This window comes from Callospermophilus lateralis, chromosome 3 (genome assembly GCF_048772815.1).
Source record: "Callospermophilus lateralis isolate mCalLat2 chromosome 3, mCalLat2.hap1, whole genome shotgun sequence".
NCBI classification, from domain to species: Eukaryota; Metazoa; Chordata; class Mammalia; order Rodentia; family Sciuridae; genus Callospermophilus; species Callospermophilus lateralis.
The window spans coordinates 29600801-29623644 of record NC_135307.1 but is presented as its reverse complement, the minus strand read 5'-3'; the positions used below and the strand labels follow the sequence as shown (position 1 = coordinate 29623644).

Here is a 22844-nt window from a genome sequence, read left to right as displayed (position 1 = left end):
ATAATCACACTAACGCTGGAAATACAAAATACAAATGGATATGTATCTCTTTTAGTGTAGAAAACCTGTAGATTACCTTTGAAATAAGTAGCCTACTGGTGTGGTGGCACACTCCTGTAATCCTAGTGTCTAGGAGGTTGAAGCAGGAAGATCAAAGTTCAAGGCCAGCCTCAGAAACTTAGTGAGGCCCTAAGCAACTTGGTGTGAGACACCTGTCTCAAAATAAAAAATAAAAAGATCTGGAGATGTAGCTCAGTAGCAAAGCACCCCTGCCAGTACCAAAAAAAAAAAAAAAAGGAAAAAAGCAGTATAGTCAAAATGTGTACTATCCGTTATATAAACACAAATATAATGACATTACTCTTAACTTTGGACATAGGGTGAGAAGTCTATGTCCAAGTCACTACAACCCAGGGGACAAAAGCATTATAAGGAATTATGGCACCATTAAAAGAAAAAAGACATATTTATTTCTTTTTAGGAGCTTTTTATTTGTAATTTGTTATGAATAATCAATTAGCAGAATGTACAATCTGAGAAAGTTCAAATGAAGCCATATCAGATCAAAAAAGAGAAAAATATTGAATTCTTTAGCTGCTACTAACATGAACACAACTGTACACTTTTGAATAGCAAGTAGTTAGCCAAATGAGTTTATTCCAATGAGAGCAACACAATTCTGATTAGTCAGTATTTTTTAAAAAGTGATTTTCCTTAAATGTAAGGAAAATGTTAGGAATCTTCGTGGTTATGTTTAATTCCACTTGGAATTTAGGCAATAATAAATTTTTATTCAACCCAGTCTGAAGTTGTTGGATTGTATTAAATATCAGCTGTGTTTTATAAGACAGAAAACAAGGGGCAATTGTATTCTCAAACTATAAATTTCTATTGCCTCACTTGTAGGGAGGCAGAAAAAACAAACAAAAAAACCCAGAGTAAGGTTCCGAGTGTATTTTGTTTCAGTCACCTTAAATTATTGAAGGTTCTGATATTCTATCCATGCACAACATTTTCAAAGTACTTCACACTCCATAACTCCCCATGGAGTAGGGTAGCACTAAATGACTAATGGAGAAACAGAAAAATAAATGATACCATCTGGCTAAGGGATTATGCCATCAGAGCCAGAAGTCTTCCCCTAGTTCAGAGAGCACATTAACTTCAATTCTAATTTCAAGATTAGATATAGTGGCACATGCCTGTTGGACTCAGGAGGACAAGATAGGAGGATTGTAAGTTTAAGCTGAGCCCCCAAAATTTAACAAGACCCTCAGCAACTTAGTAAGACCCTGTCTCAAAATCAAAACTAAAAAGGACTGGGGATGTAGCTCAGTGGTAAAGTATCCCTAGGTTCAATCCCATGTGCCATCCAAAAAAAGAAGAAGAAAAAAAAAGACATATCAAAGAAACAAAGGTTAAAGGCAGCTGAATTAACAGAAGACTGTCGAAGCATTTCTTCTTCACTATTTTAAGTAATGAAAAATTTAGAAATTTAATAGGCCCTAATCAATCACATGAGGAGTTCTCTCAGTTAAAAGTATCACTAATGAGAAATCCAGGCCAAAAAAAAAAAAAGAGTAATATATAAAATTTGGTAAGCCAGGTATGGTGGCTGGCACATGCCTGTAATTCCAGTGACTCAGGAGGCTGAGGCAGGAGGATTGCAAGCTCAAAGCCAGCCTCACTAACCTAGTAAGGTGCTAAGCAACTTAGTAAGACCTTGTCTCAAAATAAAAAAATAAAAATACTGGGGACATGGTTCAGTGGTTAAGCACCTCTGTGTTTAATGTTTGGTACCAATAAAATAAAATATATATTTTTTAAAAATTGGCAAATAATAGAATATATGAATTGCTTAAGGCAAGAATCTAACATGGTTTTGTGGGTGGAACCCTCCTTGATTTCTGGGTCTAAAATAACTTTTGAAAGAATTTTCTAAGAAAATTATTGCATCTGAATTAATGACTGAAGTACTGATAAATGATTGAAGTAACTCTGACACTTCACATTTGGCACATAAAACATTGATTTATCCATTGTATACTGAGGTATTCTTGAGATTTGATTTTAAGAAGCAGGAACCAGAACAATTATAGAATTAGTGGTCATGAATCACAGGGACAACAAAGTGGCATTGAGCAGAAAAGAAAGCAGTGATCACATTGTTGGGATAAATAGAAATGGATTATACCTATGTAGTGAGGGAATGGGCAAGCAGCTCAGGAAAACTTGGCAGAGGGGTTTGCCCACTGGCACTGATGAAGGGCTGTGTTTAAGGCTCCACCAGAGGTTCATGAACTAGTTCTGTCCTGTTTTCTCATCCAAGGATTCTTCTTCCAATTATTGGAAGATGATCTGTACATACACTGACCTTACCCTCCTTCGGGTCATTAAAAAAGAGGAAAAGGTTTTAGAAAACAGATCTAAATAAGCTCTTATTCCAGATAAGCATTATAGTTACAAGAGTTGCCTTCAAAGCAGAAATAAGAAGAGCAAGTTAGTGTTACATTAGGGGTCTCCCTACAGCAAATTTGAAGGGGCCAAGAGTCCTGAGAAAGAGTTGAACAACAACATATTCTAATCCCAAGCATCTGATCTGAGCAAAGTTGACAAATGAAGTTGGTCAAGAGTGAAGGGAGATTTCTCAGGATGACTGAGTCTTGGAGAAACTTAGTTCTAACGGCCCATGGTAGGCATGACTACAGCAGGTGAGGAAAGAGTAGCATCTTCTTCTTTCCACTGAGAAGTGATGGTCTTTAGCTGAGTGTAGAACTGGATGCCCTAAAGACAGCAAAGAAAATGGCAAAAGAGAGTTAACATATACTTCTGGTGGGGAAAGTCATGATTCTTCTTTGAATGGACTTTTCAAGGTTGTTCTTTGAGTGTTACTCATGTTCCTATTTGAGCAACAGGTGCAACCAAAATCCAATGTGTTGTTTATGAGATAATTTAAAAAATAATACAATATTGGACACAAGAGTAAATAGTTCATCCTTAGCCATTATTACTATGCTGAAATTAGAATTTATAAGCTAAGAGTGTCTAAATGGAAAAATAGGACAATGTAATCTGTTAAACTTGCAGGTCATTCTATTACATTTTTTTTTTTTTTTTTTTAAATTCTGGTGCGCTGGGAATTGAACCCAGGGCCTCATATGTGCTAGACACGTGCTCTGCCACTGAGCCAGATCCCTAGCCCCTTGCAGATCCTTCTGTTGCAGAGCTGAATAACATGTGCCCATGTCAATAGATTTAACTCAAATCATGCCTCTACCCTTATTTTTTGTTATTTGTTTGTTTACTTTGCAGTACTGGAGATTAAACCAGGGGTATTCTACTGCTGATCTCCATTCCTGCCCCCTTTTTGAGACAGGGTCTCACTAAATTGCCAGGCTGGCCTCAAATTTTCAATCCTCCTACCTCAGCCTCCTGAGTTGCTGGGATTATAGGTGTGTTCTAATGCACTGTCCTGCATGACCCTTACTAACTGCAGCTTGACCTTGAGTCTGATTGACTTAACATGCACACTATAGCAAAGTTGTAAGGAGAAAATGAATGACATACAAAAATATTGTAGCAAAGTTACTACTGCTCAACAATTGTTAGTCATTCTTTCCTTCCCATGAAAAAGAAGGAATAGAGTAGGAAATATGTTACGCTATTTCTGATAACTGTGTGATAATGAGCTTTCTATTGAAGAGACAACAGAGTTTCTGTAGCAAATCAATGGTTTAACAAGAAAAGAAACATTGCAAGGAGGGAGAGGCCAAGGAGAAGCTGCTTTAAAGAAGTTAAAAGGGGGGGGAGGGGGGAATATATTGTGCAGATCTAACACTTATAAAATTATTAGCAAACTAGAAAGATGGAAAAAAACTTCCTTGATTGAAATGCTCTTATAGAATTATTTGACAAAATCTGGGCCATTTTTTTAAATATTCTTTTTAAAAAAATACCTTTATTGGGCTGGGGTTGTGGCTCTGCGGTAGAGCACTCACCTGGCACACTTGAGGCCCTGGGTTTGATCCTCAGCACCACATAAAAACAAATAAACAAAATAAATGTACTGTGTACAACTAAAAAACAAATATTAAAAATATAAAAATAAATAAAAATAAAAATACCTTTATTTATTTAAGTGGTGCTTAGGATCAAACCTAGCATGCCTCGCACGTGCTAGGCAAGTGTGCTATTGCTGAGCCACAACCCCAGCCCCAATCTGGGCCATTTTAATATGTTGAAAACAAATTTCAATATAAAGATTTTTTTTTTTTTTGGTACCATGGATTGAACCCAGGGGAGCTTAACCACTGAACAATATCCCCAGCCCTCTTTATTTGTAAATTTGGAGACAGGACCGTGCTAAGTTACTTAGGTCCTTGCTAAATTGCAAAAGCTGGCTTTGAATTTGTGATCCTCCTACCTCAGCTTTCTGAGTTGCTGGAACTACAGGTATGTACCATCACAACCAGCAAACATACAACTAATTTTTACAATTTCCTTTTTGTTTTTGAGACAAGGTCTTGCTCTACTGCTGAGACTAGTCTCAAACTCCTGGGCTTAAGTGAGCCTCTTGCTGGGACTACAGACATGTGCTACCATGCAAAGTTTGACTTTCATATTTTATTATGTAAGGTAATACTTTCATATCTTCTTTCCAAAATGCCAAGTAGCATTTAATAACGTAAAGATTTAAGAATTCAACCATGCATTCATTTTTTCCTCCAAAGAAGCCTATCTTACCCCAGTGTATTTATAGTAATTAAACCAAGATGGCAGTTTGTGGGAGGAAAAAAACTATTTTTTAAAACTATTTTTGGTTGTAGATGGACACAATATATTTTATTTTTATGTGGTGCTGAGGATCCAACCCAGTGCCTCACATGTGCGAGGGAAGCAATCTACCACTGGGCTACAATCCCAGATTGAGAAAAACTATTTTAAAAATAGTTTTACCGCTTCCCTTAGAAGAAATGCTTGTTACTAGTATCAAACTATAGATGGTCTATGATTTGCTATTTTTCCAGATTAAGATGGTGCAAAAGCAATGTGTTTTCAATAGAAATTGTACTTCAAATTTTGATCTCTTTTTGGGCTGCAATAAGCAATATGAATTATCAGCCCCAAGCCCATGAGGGTTGAATATTCTGTTGTTTTAACTATGATGTTCAGTAGGTTAGGTGTATGATATTTTTAACTTATGATGGGTTTATTGGGATGTAATCCTATCATCATAAGTTGAGGAGTGTCTATAGACACTTATGTAAGGTAATATTAACTAGTTAGCCGTATCTTAAGCATATAGCCATAACTATCATATCTATTGGATAATTTAATTAATTTTAAATTTTAAATTATTAGACAGGGTCTCATTAAGTTGCCCTGTAGTTCCAGTGGGAACTTGCCTCATAAATCACTGGGATTATAGGTGTGTACCACCATGCCTGGCTTCCAAAAAGAAATCACCTCTAATCACCATTATCCCTTTATTTGATGCTAGGTAGTATGCCTCATGTGTTCCCATTGCACATTGAAAAGTGTTTGATACAAAGAAGGTATTTTTTTTTGTGTGTGTGTTTGTAGCTGGAGGTTGAACCCAGGTCTTTGTGCATGCTAGGTAAATACTCTACCACTGAGCTATACCCCAGCCCTGAATAAAATTTTTGATACAAAAACAATTATTACAGGAAAAATATGTGCAATGGGAACACATGAGACATACTACCTAGCATCAAAGAAGGGGATGATGAAGATTAGAGGTGATTTATTTCTAGAAGAATAGCAGAGAAAATGGCAAATACAAAGGCCTGGACTTTGAATGCCTGTAATCCCAGCTACTCAGGAGGCCGAGGCAAGGAGGATTGCAAGTTCAAGGCCAGGGCAACTTAATGAGATCCTGTCTCAAAAAAATAGGCTGGGGATATAGTTCAGTGGTAAAGCACCTCTGGGTTCAATCCCTAGTACTACAAAAACAAAAATAAACAAGACAAAACAAAACCCACGAAAACAAAGGCCTAGACTTCTTCATGCAGTTTTCCCCCAACTTTTTTGCCTTAAGTTGCTCAAGAATAAGCAACTTTGTTAACGTTTCATTAACTTTTTAAAAATTTTTAATTCTTTTTAGTTATACATGACAGTATAAACCATTTTGATATATTTACACAAGCTTGGAATATATTTTAATTAGGATCCCAGTCTTATGGATGTACACACGATGGTGAAATTCACTGTGGTGTGTTCATATATGTACATAGGAATGTTATGTCAGATTCATTCCACTGTCTTTCCCATTCCTATCCCACCTCCTTTCCCTTCATTTCACTTTGTCTAATCCATTGAACTTCTACTCTTTCCCTCCCTACCCTTATTAATTCTTTTCTAGGGGAGTATCTGAGAAATACTTCAGAACAACATGTGACCGCACAGAAGCTGCTGGCATGTCCTTCTCTGCAGAATCCTTGTTTCTGAATATGTTTAAGAAAATTTCTTAAAGGAAAAAAATTTGACTCAAAAGTTACCTGTTTGCCATAGAAATTGGTGTCTCCCCTGAAAGATGATCGAGAACCAGTGAATGAGAACATTGGCAAAGGCACCGGAATAGGGACATTCACTCCCACCTAAAAGCAGACCACATCTACATCAAATACTAAGCAAAGAACTCAAACTATAGACTCTCTATTTAGAAGCATAAAAACAAAGACGGATTTGTTTTTCTTTTTTAAAAAATCAATTTATATTTTATGGGTGTTTTTTGCGGGGGAGTGGGTGGTATTTATTTTTTTGAGAGACCATTTTAAATTGCTAGCTTCCATCCCATTCTTCACTTTGAACTTTTATTACTGAGGAAGAAATGGAGCATTGTGGAAGATTAAAGGGACAACCTTTATAGAAGCTGCAATGACTGATCACTGTCTACTGTCTACTCTTAGGAATCCCTAAGAGCTGTGAGAATCTACAAACCTGTCCAACATCGACCAGGTGGGAATATTTCCGAGCAGTGGCTCCATTGGTGGTGAAGATGGCAGTTCCATTTCCATAAGGGTTGTCGTTTACGATCTTGATGGCTTCATCTAATGTTTCTGTCTCCAGAACCACAAGAACTGGACCAAAAATCTCTTCTTTGTAACAGGTCATATTTGGCTGTCAGGAATGATCAATCCAGAAAAGAAGTGAGCTCTTTGGATTCTATGTATTTTATACTCAACCTGGTAATTTTACTTACTACCCACTAGTTTACGTAGACTTCTTTCATGTTAGCCATCTCTTTCCATTTTTAAATTACTTATTAAAAACTGTTCCATCTTCCAAATATCAACATATAGACAACCTGAAATTCCTATTAATTATAACCACACTCTGTACTTTTAGTTCCCACAACTCATCACTAGCTTCCTTTGTAATAGCTGTACAACTTGTTTCATACAATTGTTATGTTACCAAAAAGTTACATGAAAATTTTTTTATAAATCAAATATATATAAAATATCAGATTATTTTGTTTACAGAAAGCCTGTGCTAAGTTCTCTGAAACAAAAAAACTCCATTCCCACTTATCCTTTACCTCCAAAATTTAACTATGTACATTTATATTTTGATATTGTGTCATACATAAACACCTAAAACAACCTTCACCACTACACCTAATCAGATGTGTTTATTGTTGATAAGTGGATTTTTCTTCTATCATTCTGTGGCAAGAGACTTCATAGTTTCTACTACACTTACATTCAATCCTTGGTTATTAGGATTGTAATGACAATATGTGAATTTCAAAAAAGGTTCCTAACTTCACTTTAGTCATGAATGTCAGCTGAGAGACTTTCAGAGTTTTGATAAATAAAAATTGACAGACCACTTCTTTTTGACTTTCTCGTGAAGATGTAGCTAAATTTTGGGCCCAGAGTAGTTATACCCAATTGAGTAGTTGATATAGAGATTGAGACATTGCAATAGCTATGAGGTAGGTTGCAAGAAGGAAGAGAAAAGTTACACTAAATAAGGAACCAGTATAGTATAAGACAAGGGTTGACAAACAACTACCTGTGGGCCAAATATAGATACTATCTGTTTTTGTATAGGTCATAAGCTAAGAATGGTTTCTACTTTTTTTTGAATTGGGGATTGAACTCAGGGGTATTCAACCAAGGAGTCACATGCTCAGCCCTATTTTGTATTTTATTTAGAGAAAGGGTCTCACTGAGTTGCTTAGTACCTCACTGTTGCTGAGGCTGGCTCTAAACTCTCAATCTTTTTGAGCTGCTGGGATTACAGGCAAACACCACCGTGCCCAGCTCTACATTTTTAAATGGTTGAAAAAAAATCAAAAGACTACTTCATGACATGTAAAATGATACAAAATTCAAATGTATGCCCATAAATAAAGTTTTATTGGAATACAGCCACATAATGCTGATTTCCCATTACACGTCAGAATTGAGTAATTGTGACAGAGATTATATATTTCTGGAAAGCTGAAAATATCTAGCTCTTCATGGAAAGTGGCCTGGATGGGGCTCAGGAGAGGAGACTCCAAATTAAAATAAGTGAACAATCCTGGCCAGACTTGAGGTCTTAATCATTAAATGTCTTCATTTATAAACCAGAAGGAAAGCTTCCATAGCCTCTAAGATTCCTTCAGCTTTCATATTTGTGAAATGATTGAGTTGTTCACCTTGACATTTGAGATGATGGTTGGTCCAACAAAGTTACCATTTTCATAACCTTTCACTTTAATTTTTCGCCCATCCAGAAGGATGGAAGCTCCCTCCTTTGTTCCACTATCAATCAGATTACAGACTCGCTCTTTGGCCTGGGGAGTGATCAGAGGGCCAAGATCAGCTCCAGGCTGGTCTCCTGTAAAACAACACATAAGTATCTAAGGACTTCATTAACATAAATTATGATTGCTAGTAATGCATGAATCTGAATGACAAATACATATAAAGAGAGGTAATGGTAAGGCTAGAAGACTGCTTCCCTTTGTCAAGGCCAATGCTAAGATATAGTGTCAAAGATACAAAATCTAAAGTTGCTGGGCAGATAGGTGATTACCTGCATTGACCCTCAGCTTTTTGGCACGCTCCACCAGCTCTGGAAGCCACTTCTTAGCCTCTCCCACAAGGATTGCTGTTGAAAGAGCCATGCAGCGCTGACCAGCAGCTCCAAATGCTGCCCCAACCAGCTGGTTCAGGGTATTTTCCTTGTTGGCATCTGGCATGACTACCCCATGGTTTTTGGCTCCCTAAAGAAACACAGATTGTGCATCAATCTTCCTTAGTCAAATACAATTAAGCTAAGAATGAGAATTTAAGGGAAGGATTAGAGAATTCATTCTTTGTTGCTTTGAGGACAAAGAGGTTATTTTTAATACTGCTTAAATTTTAGCAACATCAAGCAGGTCTCCACATTTTTTCCCTCACTTTCCAGTTGATAAGCTGCTATATATTTAGCTTAAAACCATTACCAAGGCAAAAAAGCCCCAATCACACTCAAACCAACAGGTTAAAAACTGCAACCAGGAACCAAGGAAAATGTTGTTTTCTAACTTAGGTAGGAAGCAATTTGTTGTCTGCTGAGGTTTCCAGTTAAATTAAGAGTAATGTAAACAAAGAGCTGCCAGTAATAATAATGCCAGTAATCAGCCAGGCTGCATGTCTGTAATCCCAGTGACTTGGTAGGCTGAGGCAGGAGGATTGCCAAGTTGAAGCCAGTCTTGTCAACTTAGCAAGACCCTCGGCAAATAAAAAATATAAAGGACTGGGAATTAAGTTTAGTGGTAAAGCACCATAGGTTTAATTTCCTGTACCAAAAATAATTACAAACGCCAGTAAACAGCTAAGGGTCAAATTCAGACCTCGGGATAGGGATGTGGCTCAAGCGATAGCACGCTGGCCTGGCATGCGCAGGGTGCTGGGTTCGATCCTCAGCACCACATAAAAATAAAGATGTTGTGTCCACCGAAAACTAAAAAATAAATATTAAAAAATTCTCGGGGCCGGGGATGTGGCTCAAGCGGTAGCGCGCTCGCCTGGCATGTGTGCAGCCTGGGTTCGATCCTCAGCACCACATACAAAGATGTTGTGTCCGCCGAAAACTAAAATAAATAAATAAACACTTAAAAAAAATCTCTCTCAAAAAACTTTATATAAAAAAATTATCTCTCTAAAAAAAAATCAGACCTCCTAAAACATAACATCTAGAAAGAGATTCCTCAAATTGGCTTGCTTCTAGACTTCTATACATATAACTACATATATATCTTCTATGTAGACTGACATATAATCATTTTTACGTCTCTAGATACAACTATAGTTGAGTGTATGGGTATATACCATGTCTACTACTTAATTTAATCCTATTATACATAATGTTGAACACAGAATACATGCAATAAATATGGAGTGAACTAGGAGGGGCTTAAGTCAAATTGGACAAAACATTCAGTCATGAAAAATAAGTGGCAATTATCTTTTTTTCACGTTAGTTGAAGGAAGGGTGGGCAAGATGCAATAGGACTTTATATTTGGTATTAAAGAGTTGCTAAGCATTTGGCAAAGAACTAGTAAGAGTAAAGTAAAAATTAAAGCATGTCACGTATCATATGGGGATATTTGGTTCTTTTTAGTGCCTTGAACTACTAGTTAGTATGTACCTTAAAAGAAGGAAGGATTAAGGGCTAGAAGCATGGTATAAAGAAAGGAAGAAATAGAGCCAGAACCAGAATCAGGCTGTTACTGCTGAAAGCCTAAAGAATCTGAATAACATTCTTAGGAAGAAATATGTCCCTTGTCATCAAAACAGTTGTATATGATAAAGGTGGTCAACATGATCAATACTCTTCACAAGGTTCACAGTTAAGAAGACATTCAGGATTAAATGGTAATTAAGAAACACTGGCATTAGCGGGAAGAGTAGTCTTGCTGTTGAAGTGCTGTTCTTAGATAATTTATAAACATATAACAAAGTTCAGGAGAAAAAAAGAATAAAAAGTCACCATGTTGGCTTGAACCCTCTTGCCATGTCTTGATCCTCTCTCAAAGATATACTCTCCTGCCTGGTTGGATCCCACAAAGCTGATTGCTTTGATGTCCGGATGATCACAAATAAAATTTACAGCTTGGAGAAGAAAAAAATGGTCATCAAAAAGAACAAGGGCCATAGGCTTCTCAACGTGGCAAATCTCCCCTTTACCCACTGATTAGACATTCTCATAATTGTTTTTTCTACACTCAATTGCCATTGTGAAGTTCTCTTTTGTTCCCTTAAATTCTTTTATTTATTTTTTATTTGTTCTAATTAGTTATACATGACAGTAGTATGCATTTTGACATATCATACATAAATGGAGTGTAACTTCTCATTCTTCTGGTTGTACCTGATGCAGAGTTTCACAGGTTGTGTAATCATATATTCACTTAAATTCTTTACAAATTCTATTTAGCCTCTACCCTTTCAGCATTTTTTTCATTTATTCCAGAATTCTTGTGTCTAGTCTAATCTGAAGGCTACAATTCCTTTTTTTCTCTAAACAACAGCCTTTCACAACTAGACACTTCCATTTTTTTTTTCTTTAAATATGTGATAATGGGGGATGGGGTTGTGGCTCAGTGGTAGAGCACTTGTCTTTGCATGTGTGAGGCACTGAGTTCAATCCTCACCACCACATAAAAATAAATAAAATAAAGATATTGTGTCCATCTACAACTAAAATATATATATATATATTAAAAAATGTGATATGTCCTCAACTGAGTACGATGGTGCATGCCTATCATCCCAGTGACTCAGGAGGCTAAGGCAGGAGGATCCCAAGTCTGAAGTCATCTTCAGCAATTTAGTAAATCCCTGAGCAACTCAGTAAGATCCTTTTTCAAAATCAAAAATAAAAAGGGCTGGGGTTATAGTTCAGTGGTAAAGCACTCCTGTGTTCAATCCCCAGAATTAAAAACAGTAAGAATATGATATGTCCTTAACTGCTACTATATACAAAGACTCACAGAAACTATTGTGCTATCACACAAGAGGTGATACGGCATTAGTATTTAAAAGCAAGAAGCAGAGTCAGCCTTAGGATACATACTCTAACATTCATAATTTGTAGCAGTGTAACTTTGGGCAAATTACTTAATTTCACTCTGCCTCAATTTTCTCATCTGTAAAATGGAAAAATAATACTGCCTCAAAGGGTTGTTATGAAGATTAAATGAGTTAATAAACTTTCTCTGTCTAGGGGCTGGGGTTGTGACTCAGTGGTAGAGTGCTTGTCTAGCATGTGCAAGGCCCTGGGTTTGATCCTCAGCACCACATATAAATTAATTAATTAAAAATAAAACAAAACTTTCTCTGTCTGGTTCTAATCCATGTTGTTGGAGGCCCACTGCACAGTGAAGGGCAAGAAGCTCTGCTACTCCCCAGTTAGTTACCTTAGCACAGATGGCAAACAGTCCACAAACATTACCTTCAAACATGGAGATTACTATTAATGAGTCCCTTCCTTCCTAGTTTTCTCATCCTAAAACACTCAGTTGACACTCAACACCTTAGTTTGTTGATGGCCATATTAAGTAGTCACATGCACTAGGGAAGCTACCTTCATGTTGACCATGGATGATGTTCAGTGTTCCATCAGGGGCACCAGAATCCTGAAGCAGCTTAGCAAGAAGCATAGTTGCTCCAGGGACTCGCTCTGATGGTTTCATTAGGAAAGTATTCCCACAAACCATGGCCATGGGAAACATCCAAAGGGGGATCATGGCAGGAAAATTAAATGGAGCAATGCCTGCACACACTCCCAGGGGCAGACGATAGGAATAAAGGTCCATGTCTTTGGTGATGGATGGCATAGTTTCTCCCAGCATGAGGGATGTCACACTACAGGCATGCTCGACCACCTCTGGAACAGAGAAGAAGAAGTTAGGCCACTAGCTCCCCACACTGAGCATTGCTTAGCTTTATCTTGTTCTGTTCAGCCCTGAGGCTATGATCAGGCCAATGACAGAATCCCATCTTCCTTTTCCTAAAGTCCCATAAGGGCTCCCAGCTTACGAAGGCCTCGGAATACATCTCCTTCAGCATCAGCTAGGGTCTTCCCTTGTTCCAATGTGATTAACTTGGCAATTTCTTTCTAGAGAGAAAAACACAAATAGAAACTCATACAAGGATATTTCTCCTTTTGTTTATTTTTGCAGTTCTGGGGATCACACCCAGGGTCTTGTGCAAGCTAAGCACACACTCTACCATTAAGCTAGAACCTTAGTCCCCATGTTCCTCCTTTTAATTCTCAGGTAGCCAAGACAGAACAAAACAGATGGAGAAGCAGAACGAGGGAGACAGCCATGATCAATGTCTCTGTGTTGCAGAGTTAGGGAGAGCAGCTGAAAAGGTCACTGGAGGAGTGATCAACCCCGCTAGGCACTAGTGTAGAAAATTATACCATTTAGGTTTTTTTTTTTAAATATTTTTCTCTTAGATGTTGATAGATCTTTATTTTTTTATTTATACATGGTGCTGAGAATCGAACCCAGTGCCTCATACATGCAAGGCAAGTGTGCTACCACTGAGCCACAGTCCCAGCCCCCATTCAGGTTTCTTACCAAGTTTTCTTTAATAAGTTGTTGATAGCGGAGCAGGACCTGCTGCCGGCTCAACACTGATGTGTCTGCCCATGCAGGGAAAGCACGCTTGCAGGAAGCAACGGCTGCATCCATTTCAGCCTTGGTGGACTGAGGGACCCGACCAATAACCTCATTAGTGGCCTGATGGGGAAAAAAAAAAGCCATCATACTTTGCCAATGCCCTACCTTCTCCATGTCCATCTAGTCACAGAGGCGGCACTATGTACTTCATGATAGACACTCAGGTCCCCAGGGCCCCACCTTCCCACTATGTTCCCAGAATTCTAGACCAGTCAATAAGTCCCAAACCAGTTTTGCTTACTGGGTTGTGGATGTCAATCCATTTATCACTTTTGGATTCAACAAATTTGCCATCAATGAAGAGTTTAACAGTTGGCTGGGGATTAAAAAAAAACACAAACTTTATATTAATTAATTGCTTTGTTTCTCCCTTTCCCTTTCATAAAGCAGGAGTAGTTCAGGTTGATAAGTGAATCTTCTTGTCTTTAGGACTGTTACCACTAGGAAAAAGATACACAATGTTCTTGTCTATAGTACTATTAACATGCAGCAGCACCTCTCAACACTGTTCTCTCTCTGAGCATAAGAAACTCTTCGCTATTCACCCAGTGAGCTTCATGAGCAAATACATCACTTGGAAACTTGGTTAAAAAAAAGCAGCCACTGTGTGCATCAGCCAATTATGACTTACTGGCCCCAATGACTTTCTGTCACATTATTACATACACATTTTACCTTTATGGTAAAAAATTTTAAATTGTTCTATCTACATGTGTTTAAAAAAAAAAAAAAAAACTTTTTGCAGGGCTGGGATTGTGGCTCAGCGGTAGAGCACTCGCCTAGCACGGGTGGGCCTGGGCCCAGGTTCGATCCTCAGCACCACATAAAAATAAAGGCATTGTGTTGTGTCCATCTACACCTAAAAAATAAATATTAAAAAAAAAGTTTTGTAGTTGTAGATGGACAACATGACTTTATTGTTTATGTTTATGCAGTGCTAAGGATCGAACCCAGTGCCTCACATGTGCTAGGCAAGTGCTCTGCTACTGAGCTACAGCCTCAGCACTACATATTTTTCCCCCACCTCTGAGATCACTTTCACTAAATTTTCAGAGGTCTACTTTTTTTTTTTTTTTCCTCTGTTGTCATATAGAATACCTGAGAATGGGTAATTTACAAAGGAATGAGGTTGTGGAGGCTAGAAGTCCCAAATAAAGCAGCTGTACCTGGCAAAGACTTCACAATAAAGCAGAAAATTGGGAAGGGCAAGTGGTTGAGAAAGTCATTCATTCTTCTTAATGACCTAACCACCTCCCCCACACCTGACACAATGGCAATCAAATTTTAACATTCAGCCAGAATAATAAGTAGTTATGCTCCATTTGTGTACAGTGTGTCAAAATGCATTCTACTGTCATGTATAACTAATGAGAACAAATTAAAAAAATCTTTTTTTTTTTTTTTAAGAGAGAGAGAGAAAGAATTTTTAACATTTATTTTTTAGTTTTCGGCGGACACAACATCTTTGTTTGTATGTGGTGCTAAGGATCGAACCCAGGCCGCACGCATGCCAGGTGAGCGCGCTACCGCTTGAGCCACATCCCCAGCCCCTAAAAAAAATCTTAACATGAATTTTAGAGGAGACAAACAACATTTAAATCATAACAGGATCTGTGAACCAAAAATGGTGAAGGACTACTGGGCTACAGTATATACATACTTCTACAGGGAGAGGATTTTGCGTAGCAGTCTTTGTTTAATAGATTTGAAATACAGAAGTGACAGAAGATAGATGTTCTGTAAAAACAACTCTAAAGGTTTAAGAGGAAGACAACTATTTGGCAGATTTAACAAAACTTTTAGAAGAAGACAAGAGTGGTGGCACATACCTGTAGTCACAGGTACGCAGGAGGCTGAGGTGGGAGGCTCACAAGTTCAGGACCAGTTTGGGCAACTTAGACCTTGTGCCCCTGCCAAAGTCTAAACCTCTAGAAGTCAGAGAAATGTTTCTACCTTTTGGCATAGTAAGTAAAATTCAGAACAGAAATAATCCAAAAGAAGGAAAAAACTATATTTAAAATGTTTTATAATATTGAAAAATAGAAACAATCTAAATGTTATATGGAGAAATTACTAGTTAATTCAAGCTACATCAACTTGATGGAATAATCTACAGCCATTAAAAACCATAATCATAGGGCTGGGAATGTAGCTCAGTGACAGAGGATTTTCCTAGTGTGTACATGTCCCTGGGTTTGATCTCCAGCTCTGAAAAAACCCCACATAACTATAAAGTCTATCTTGAAATAATGAAACTGCTCACAAAAAAATAGTCATAATAGTACATAAGAAAACCAAGATAAAAAATTTCACATATACTCTGATCACAATTATGTAAAGATAAAAAGGAATACCCCCTGGGCTGGGGTTGTGGCTCATTGGTAGAGCACTTGCCTAGCACGTATGAGACACTGGGTTCAATTCTCAGCACCACATTAAAATAAATAAATAAAATAAAGGTATTGTGTGTCCTACTACAACTAAAAATATTAAAAAAAAAGAATATCCCCACACCATATTGGATTCTTTCTTGGAAGTCAACTTTCAACGATAAATATACTTACCACTGAAGAAGAGAAGGAGGATGTTGGATACCAGGTGGAGTGTACCTTGGAAGAAACCTGTGTGATAAAATAATAATTTGATAAATGAGAAAAGAAAATTATTAAAACTTTAGCTACTGTATTAGAATACTAGCTACTGTGAATATGAAAAAGAACTTGGTGTTTGCTTTCAAGAACCATATACCTTAAAAATATACATATATACATATATATATATATATATATATATGTATGTATTTTTAGTTGTGGATGGACACAATACCTTTATTTATTTTTTATGGTTCTGAGAATTGAGCCTCACACGTGCAAGGCAAGCACTCTACCACTAAGCCCCAGCCCCAGCCCCATACTTTTAAAGAAATATATGAAACTATGAGGTGCAGCAAACTGAGAGAATAATGTCATAATAATCATGTCCCAAATTTCCAAAACTGGGTTGATTAAATTTTTTTGTTATTATATCATATTTTAATAGTTTGGGGTCTAGAAAATGTCACCATAAACCTAACAGAAAGAAAATATTTAGCATGGTATATAATACAACAGGTGTTGAAAACAATGTACAATCAATATATATGTAATAAGCTATATCATGTATAATCAATGTAGATATAGATTAAACAGTACATAATAAAATGTAAGTATAATCGCTCATACAAATACTTGGATACAAATGTTCATAGCAGTGTTGTTTACAATATGCCAAAACTTGGAAATGACCTAGATGTCCACCACTGGATAGGTGAACAATAAAACTAATGTCTAAATCCATACATCAGACTACTACTCAAAAATAAAAAGGAGGGCTGGGGATGTGGCTCAAGCGGTAGCGCGCTCGCCTGGCATGCGTGCGGCCCGGGTTCAATCCTCAGCACCACATACAAACAAAGATGTTGTATCCGCCAATAACTAAAAAATAAATATTAAAAAATTCTCTCACTCTCCTCTCTCACTCTCCTCTCTCACTCTATCTTTAAAAAAATAAAAAAATAAATAAAAAGGAATAAAATATTGACACATGCAACATGGGTGATTACAATAATTATGGCAAGTGAAAGAATTCAGACATAAAAAGAGTATATAATGGATGGTTTCATTTATGTAAAAAAACTACAAAGTGCAAACTACAGTATGAGTTTAGTGTAGTATTGTATGAGAAAGCAGACTAGTAGTTACTAGGGAATGATAGGGAAGGTGGCAAAGGGGACTAAGGAAAACTGGTTTTAGGTGATGGAAATATGTTCATTATTTTGACTGTCATTTTTGTTTTGGTACTGTAGACTGAACCCACGGCTTTTTACCACTGGGCTAATCCTTAGCTCTTTTTATTTTTTGTTTTTAGACAGAGTTTTATAAGTTGCTGAGGCTGATCTGGAACTTTTGATCTTCTTGTTTCAGGCTCCCAAGTTGCTGGAATTACAGGTCTATGTCACCACACCTGGCTCTCATTATCTTAATTGTGATGATAACTTCACAGGTTTATAAAAATATTAAATCTTATAAATTGTATAATTTATTTATTAATTACTGGGGATTGAATCCAGAGGCACTTTACCACTGAACCACATCCCCAGCCCTTTAAAAAAAATTTTTTTTAGTTATACATGGGCACAATGTCTTTATTTTGTTTATTTATTTTTATGTGATGCTGAGGATGGAACCCAGGGTCTTACAAGTGCGAGGCGAGAGCTCTGCCATTGAGCCACAACCCCAGCCCCCCCCCCCCAGGCCTTTTAATTTTTTTTATTTTGAGTTAGTCTCATTAAGTTGCTTAGGTCCTTGCTAAGTTGCTGAGGCTGGTCTTGAACTCTCAATCCTCCTGCCTCTGCCTCTGAGTCACTGGGACTACAGGCATGCACCACCATGCCCGGCATAAATTGTACACTTTAAATATGCACAGATTATTTTATGCCAATTTTATCTCAATAAGGCTGTTTTTAAAATGCCACAGGCACCTTATGGGAAGAAATATGTCCTATCAGTAATATTTGATATGGCAAAATCAGTGAATGGAGGAGGGAGGGTCAGTTACAACAATGTCAGTTTAAACTGTAATTCTAAAAAAAGTATACATATATGTGTATATATACATATATATACACACATACATACATACATACACACATATACATACACACACATATATGTTGTGGAAATTGATTTTAAAAAACCCTCCAAATGGCTTTCCACTGCTCTTGGGATAAAGACTCATCTCCTTGATGTTGCTTGGAAGACTCTACATAGTATCTTTGTTTCTCTAGGTCTCTCAGCTTGCTACTTTCCTCCTTACTTTCTCCTTTCAGTCATTCTGAGTATGTTTTGCACTCTTGCCCTTGCACATGCTAATCCCTCTTGGCTGGCTCTGTTTCATTCCTTTTGCTTGGTTCACTCTTACTCCTTTAGGTTTCTACTTGGTTAACATTTGTCTAGGAATCCTCAACATCAGGTCCGGGCTAAGTACCTGATTGTGGAGTTTCTCCGTTTGCTTTATGGATACTAAACAAGCTTGTTTAGTTATTAAGTTCCTCTCCCCTTAGATCAACTGACCATTGTGCCCTCATCCCATAGCATGGTTCCTGGAATACAGTAAGTACTCATTAATATTAATGATAGGACATATTTCTTCCCATAAGGTGCCTGTGGCATTTTAAAAACAGCCTTATTGAAATAAAATGGCCATAAAATAATCTAATGAGCCAGGCTTGGTAGTATATACTCAGCTACTTGGGAGGCTGAGGCAGGAGGATAGCAAGTTCAAGACCAGCCTGGGCAACTTAGTAAGAAGATGTCTCAAAATAAAATTTATATTAAAGAGGACCTGGGGGTGTAACTAAGTGGCAGAGTGCTTGCCTATTGTGTTGCAAGACTCTGGGTTCAATCCCCAGCATCAGAGAATAAAAAATGCAGAATGAATACTTACCAAGCAATATTTTGATAACTTATTTTGCTACATGTGCTCTTTCAAACGCACTTAGCAGCCAACTTGGGTGTTTTAGGCCATTTAAATTTTATGTTTTCACTTATACACAACCTCTCTCCTGTTAAGGGGAATAATAGATACCGTATCTGATATAACAGAACATTATGATATGGGTTATTTTTTCCCTCCTAGCATAGTTTTATTGTTGTTTCTGTGGTACTGGGGAATCAAACTCAGGGGAGTTCTCCAACCTAGCTACATCCCCAGCCCTTCTTATTTTATTTTTTTATTTTGAGACAGTATCTGGATAAATTTCCCAGGGTGGCTTTGAACTCATGATCTTCCTGACTCAGCCTCTCAAGTAGTTGGGATTACAGGTATGCACCATTACTGGGAATAATTTACAACTGAGCTATATCTCCAGCTCTTTTTATTTTTTATTTTGAGACAGGGTTTCACTCAGTAGTTTAAGGCTTCACTAAGTTGCTGAGGTTGGTTGGTCTTGAACTTTTGGTCCTCTTATCTCAGCCTCCAGAGCCACCACTGGGATTACAGGTGTGTACCAACATGCCTGGCTGGTTTTTTTTTTTTTTTTTTTTGTACTGAGGATTGAACTCAGGGGCACTTGACCACCCAACCACATCCCCAGCCCTATTTTGTATTTTATTTAGAGACAGGGTCTCACTGAGTTGCCTCTCCATTTGAGCTCGAGATCCTTCCCAAGCAGCTGGATTACAGGCATGCACCACTGCATCTGGCTATGTTTTTGTATTTTTTAGTGAAATATAACTTCTCATTCTTCTGGTTGTACATGGTGCAGAATTACAATGGTTGTGTTAGATCTGATATCTTTGCTTCATTTCCTAAGAAACATTCATTAGCACCACTGCTGAAGAAATTATCCTATGACAAGTCACACCAAACTTCTACTGTTATATGAACATTTTCTACCTGCTATTTTTTTTATAAGGAACTCTCTTCTCCTCTTGGCTAATGACCTGTTAGTCTTGCAACACTTTACTCAGAGTAAAACCCTTTTGGAAACTTTCTCTGAATTGTACAGGTTGAGTTTGGGGCTTTTCCCTTATGTCCCTGCAATACCTTGGGCATGCCTATTGTTTATCACTTATCATCACATTACATTAGAGGACATTTCAGTGAGTCTTTTACTGAAAGTCTGGGAAAGTGCCCACACGGAAAAAGCTGCACTATTTAAATCCTGAATTCCCAGCTCTATCAGTTATTAACTGGGTGACATTAAATGTCAGATAATTTACTTAGTTATGTTTATTAATTCTAATCTTCATAAATATTCTTAAAGCTAGAAACTTGTGGAGCTGGGATAAAAGTCAAATGTGATTGTGAAGCTTGTGCTTTTTGTACAACATCACTGAGGCAAGTCACTGAGTCTCTAAGATTGTTTTTCTGAATCGGAGTGAGAATATCATAAGAAAGAGAAAAACGTTCTTGGTTCAGTTTTACTAGCCTTGATAACAGAGAAGATAAGCTAAATACACAAAATAAGTAAAAACATGAACCCTCACATCTACAAATCCTTTTGATAATCGTCTTTATATTCCTGGATGTAGACTACTTTTTTTTATGTGTGTGGTCCTGGGGATGGAAGCCATGGCCTCATGCAAGTGCAGGAGTGCTTTATTTTTATTTTGAGATAGTGTCTAAGTTGCCCGGCCTGGCCTTGAACTAATGATGCTTCTGCCTCAACCTCCTCAGTAACTGGGACTACAGATGAGCACCACTCTCATCAGATTTAGACTACACTTTATCAAATTTTCATGTTACAGTAACTTCTAGTTGGTAAGGATTATTATTTCTGGTCTCTTCGAGGTTAGTTCATAGATTTCTTCCAATGAGTAAAAAAATAGTGTCTAATATTTCTAAAATAAAGTGCACAGGAAGTTTTCCTCCTTGAAGCAAAGGACAAAATACCTTCTGAATATTCTCAATGATTCATTTTTTTCAATGATTCATTTTGATGAGAGTAGAATTGAAGGAAAAAAGCCAATTTCAGTAGAATATTTCAAGAAGGTGGTAATGGGAAATATAGTTTCCTTGCTATTAAAAAAGAGAATAGAACCAGAATCACGGCAAGAAATATGAGTGAAGCCAGACCAACCCCTTTAGCCCATTCTCAAACATCAACCTTTGCTGGCTCTGCCAAGAATTTTGAAAATGAATGTTTCTGCAATAGAACTCATCAAAACCTGACAAATACCAATATTACCGAAAAGTAAAACAACATAGAAGTTACCAGGTTGGATGTAATGAATAGGAAGGCAATGTTGTTCCTTGTAGTTTTGAAAGTCTTCCCTGAAGCAACACTTGCCTCATATTTTAAGGCTTAGAACAGGGGAAAGGCTATGAACAAAGCTTCAGACCTGCAGCTTCTGTAACTTTATAATCTCCCTTTAGGCTGGCACCAGAGAGCACCCAACCCCCACGGGCAGAGTTGAGAATGTGTTGAAGAAGCTGACTTTGTGGCAAAAACTTTGAACTCCTTGTTCTGCTAGGTCTCGTTTTGGAAATGTTTAATCGTTTGAATATATGTGGAACATAGTAACATAACAATGCGCCCTTTACCTCCAACAAGAAACCGTAACTTCGCAAGAAACAGTTTAACTAAAAGTCTTGGCAAGAAAGCACAGAGCTTGTGGAAAATACAGAGTTATAACAGTTGGGGAGAACTGTTAGCAAATGGCTGCCTTGGGTGAAAACCCAGCGTACATTTCTAGGAGATTCAAAGTTCATTTTCTGACCCCTCGCGTACTCCCTCCCCCCTTACCTTAGATTATGGACAGAGAAGACGAGAGAAAGGAGCAATTTGGACGTTCCTGGCAGGGAAAGAGCTCTAAGTGAGGTGACCAAAAAAGGGCATTTCTAGGGAGAGAGGTGGCTGGTGCAGAGGTGAAAAGGAAAACTGTGGGCGGACTGGAAGGTAAGAGCAAGCGAGTGACAGCAGGGACACAGCAAGACTGGAGGACAGTGGGCCAGAGCCAGAAAAGGAGGCTCAGGAGGAAAGGGTGGAGGGCCAGGGGTGATAATTCAGGGGTCGTTCCAGGGTGAGGGAAAGTATACGAAGTGAAGGAGTGGGACAGGGCTGCATAGTGGGGTGGGAACACAAGGGTCCGCCAAGAAGGGGCTGGGCCAAAAGTCTGTCCCGCCGGAGCATTGCTCAGAGAGTGGGTGGAAAGGATCCATTCCTAGCTTCGTGGTCCCTCGGCGCCACCCTCACTCGCCTGCAGGATCCGGGACCGCATTGTCGCCGCCGCCACCACCGCCGCCATGGCTCTGAGCTGTCTCTCCTCCGCTTCCCCAGCCTCTGCGGCCTTTGCCTACCAGGCAGTACCGCGGCCAGGCCTCGCCCTCCAGCCTGCCAAACCTCTTCATTGGAAGACAAGACCGCTTCCTCCAGCCAATCACTCACCGGAACACCTGACTCCACCTCTCACTTCCAGTCCTGTGGAAATATGATTGGTCAGAAAGAGAATGGCTCTCGCCTCCTCCCACCTCAGCTAATTCTATTGGTGAAGATAGGGAGACGCCCCTGACTTGGGTACTCTATACTGAGCACGCGGGGAAGACGCCCCCTAATCGGGAGTCACGATTGGCTATGGGCATGATCCAGGTCCCACCCCCTCACTAAGG

At 38.2% G+C, this 22844-nt stretch overlaps 2 protein-coding genes across 2 annotated transcripts in view; one reads left to right on the top strand and one right to left on the bottom strand.

Annotated features, from left to right (window-relative positions):
• Bbof1 (basal body orientation factor 1) overlaps nucleotides 1-6450 on the top strand; it is a 42432-nt gene extending 35982 nt beyond the window's left edge. The window contains exon 12 of the mRNA XM_076849870.2: nucleotides 6383-6450. Coding sequence (XP_076705985.2) covers nucleotides 6383-6394 — 12 coding nt within the window. The 3' untranslated portion in view covers nucleotides 6395-6450. The remainder of the gene's footprint in view (nucleotides 1-6382) is intronic.
• Aldh6a1 (aldehyde dehydrogenase 6 family member A1) lies at nucleotides 467-22572 on the bottom strand. Its single transcript, XM_076849868.2, has 12 exons — nucleotides 22436-22572; nucleotides 16259-16315; nucleotides 13936-14010; nucleotides 13593-13754; nucleotides 13045-13123; nucleotides 12590-12892; nucleotides 10994-11115; nucleotides 9052-9241; nucleotides 8672-8853; nucleotides 6961-7140; nucleotides 6519-6617; nucleotides 467-2784 (listed from the first exon to the last, which is right to left on the bottom strand). The coding sequence occupies exons 1-12, from the start codon at nucleotides 22481-22483 to the stop codon at nucleotides 2680-2682; spliced, it is 1602 nt and encodes a 533-aa protein (XP_076705983.1). The 5' UTR covers nucleotides 22484-22572; the 3' UTR covers nucleotides 467-2679.
• Between the last annotated feature and the right edge of the window lie 272 nt (nucleotides 22573-22844).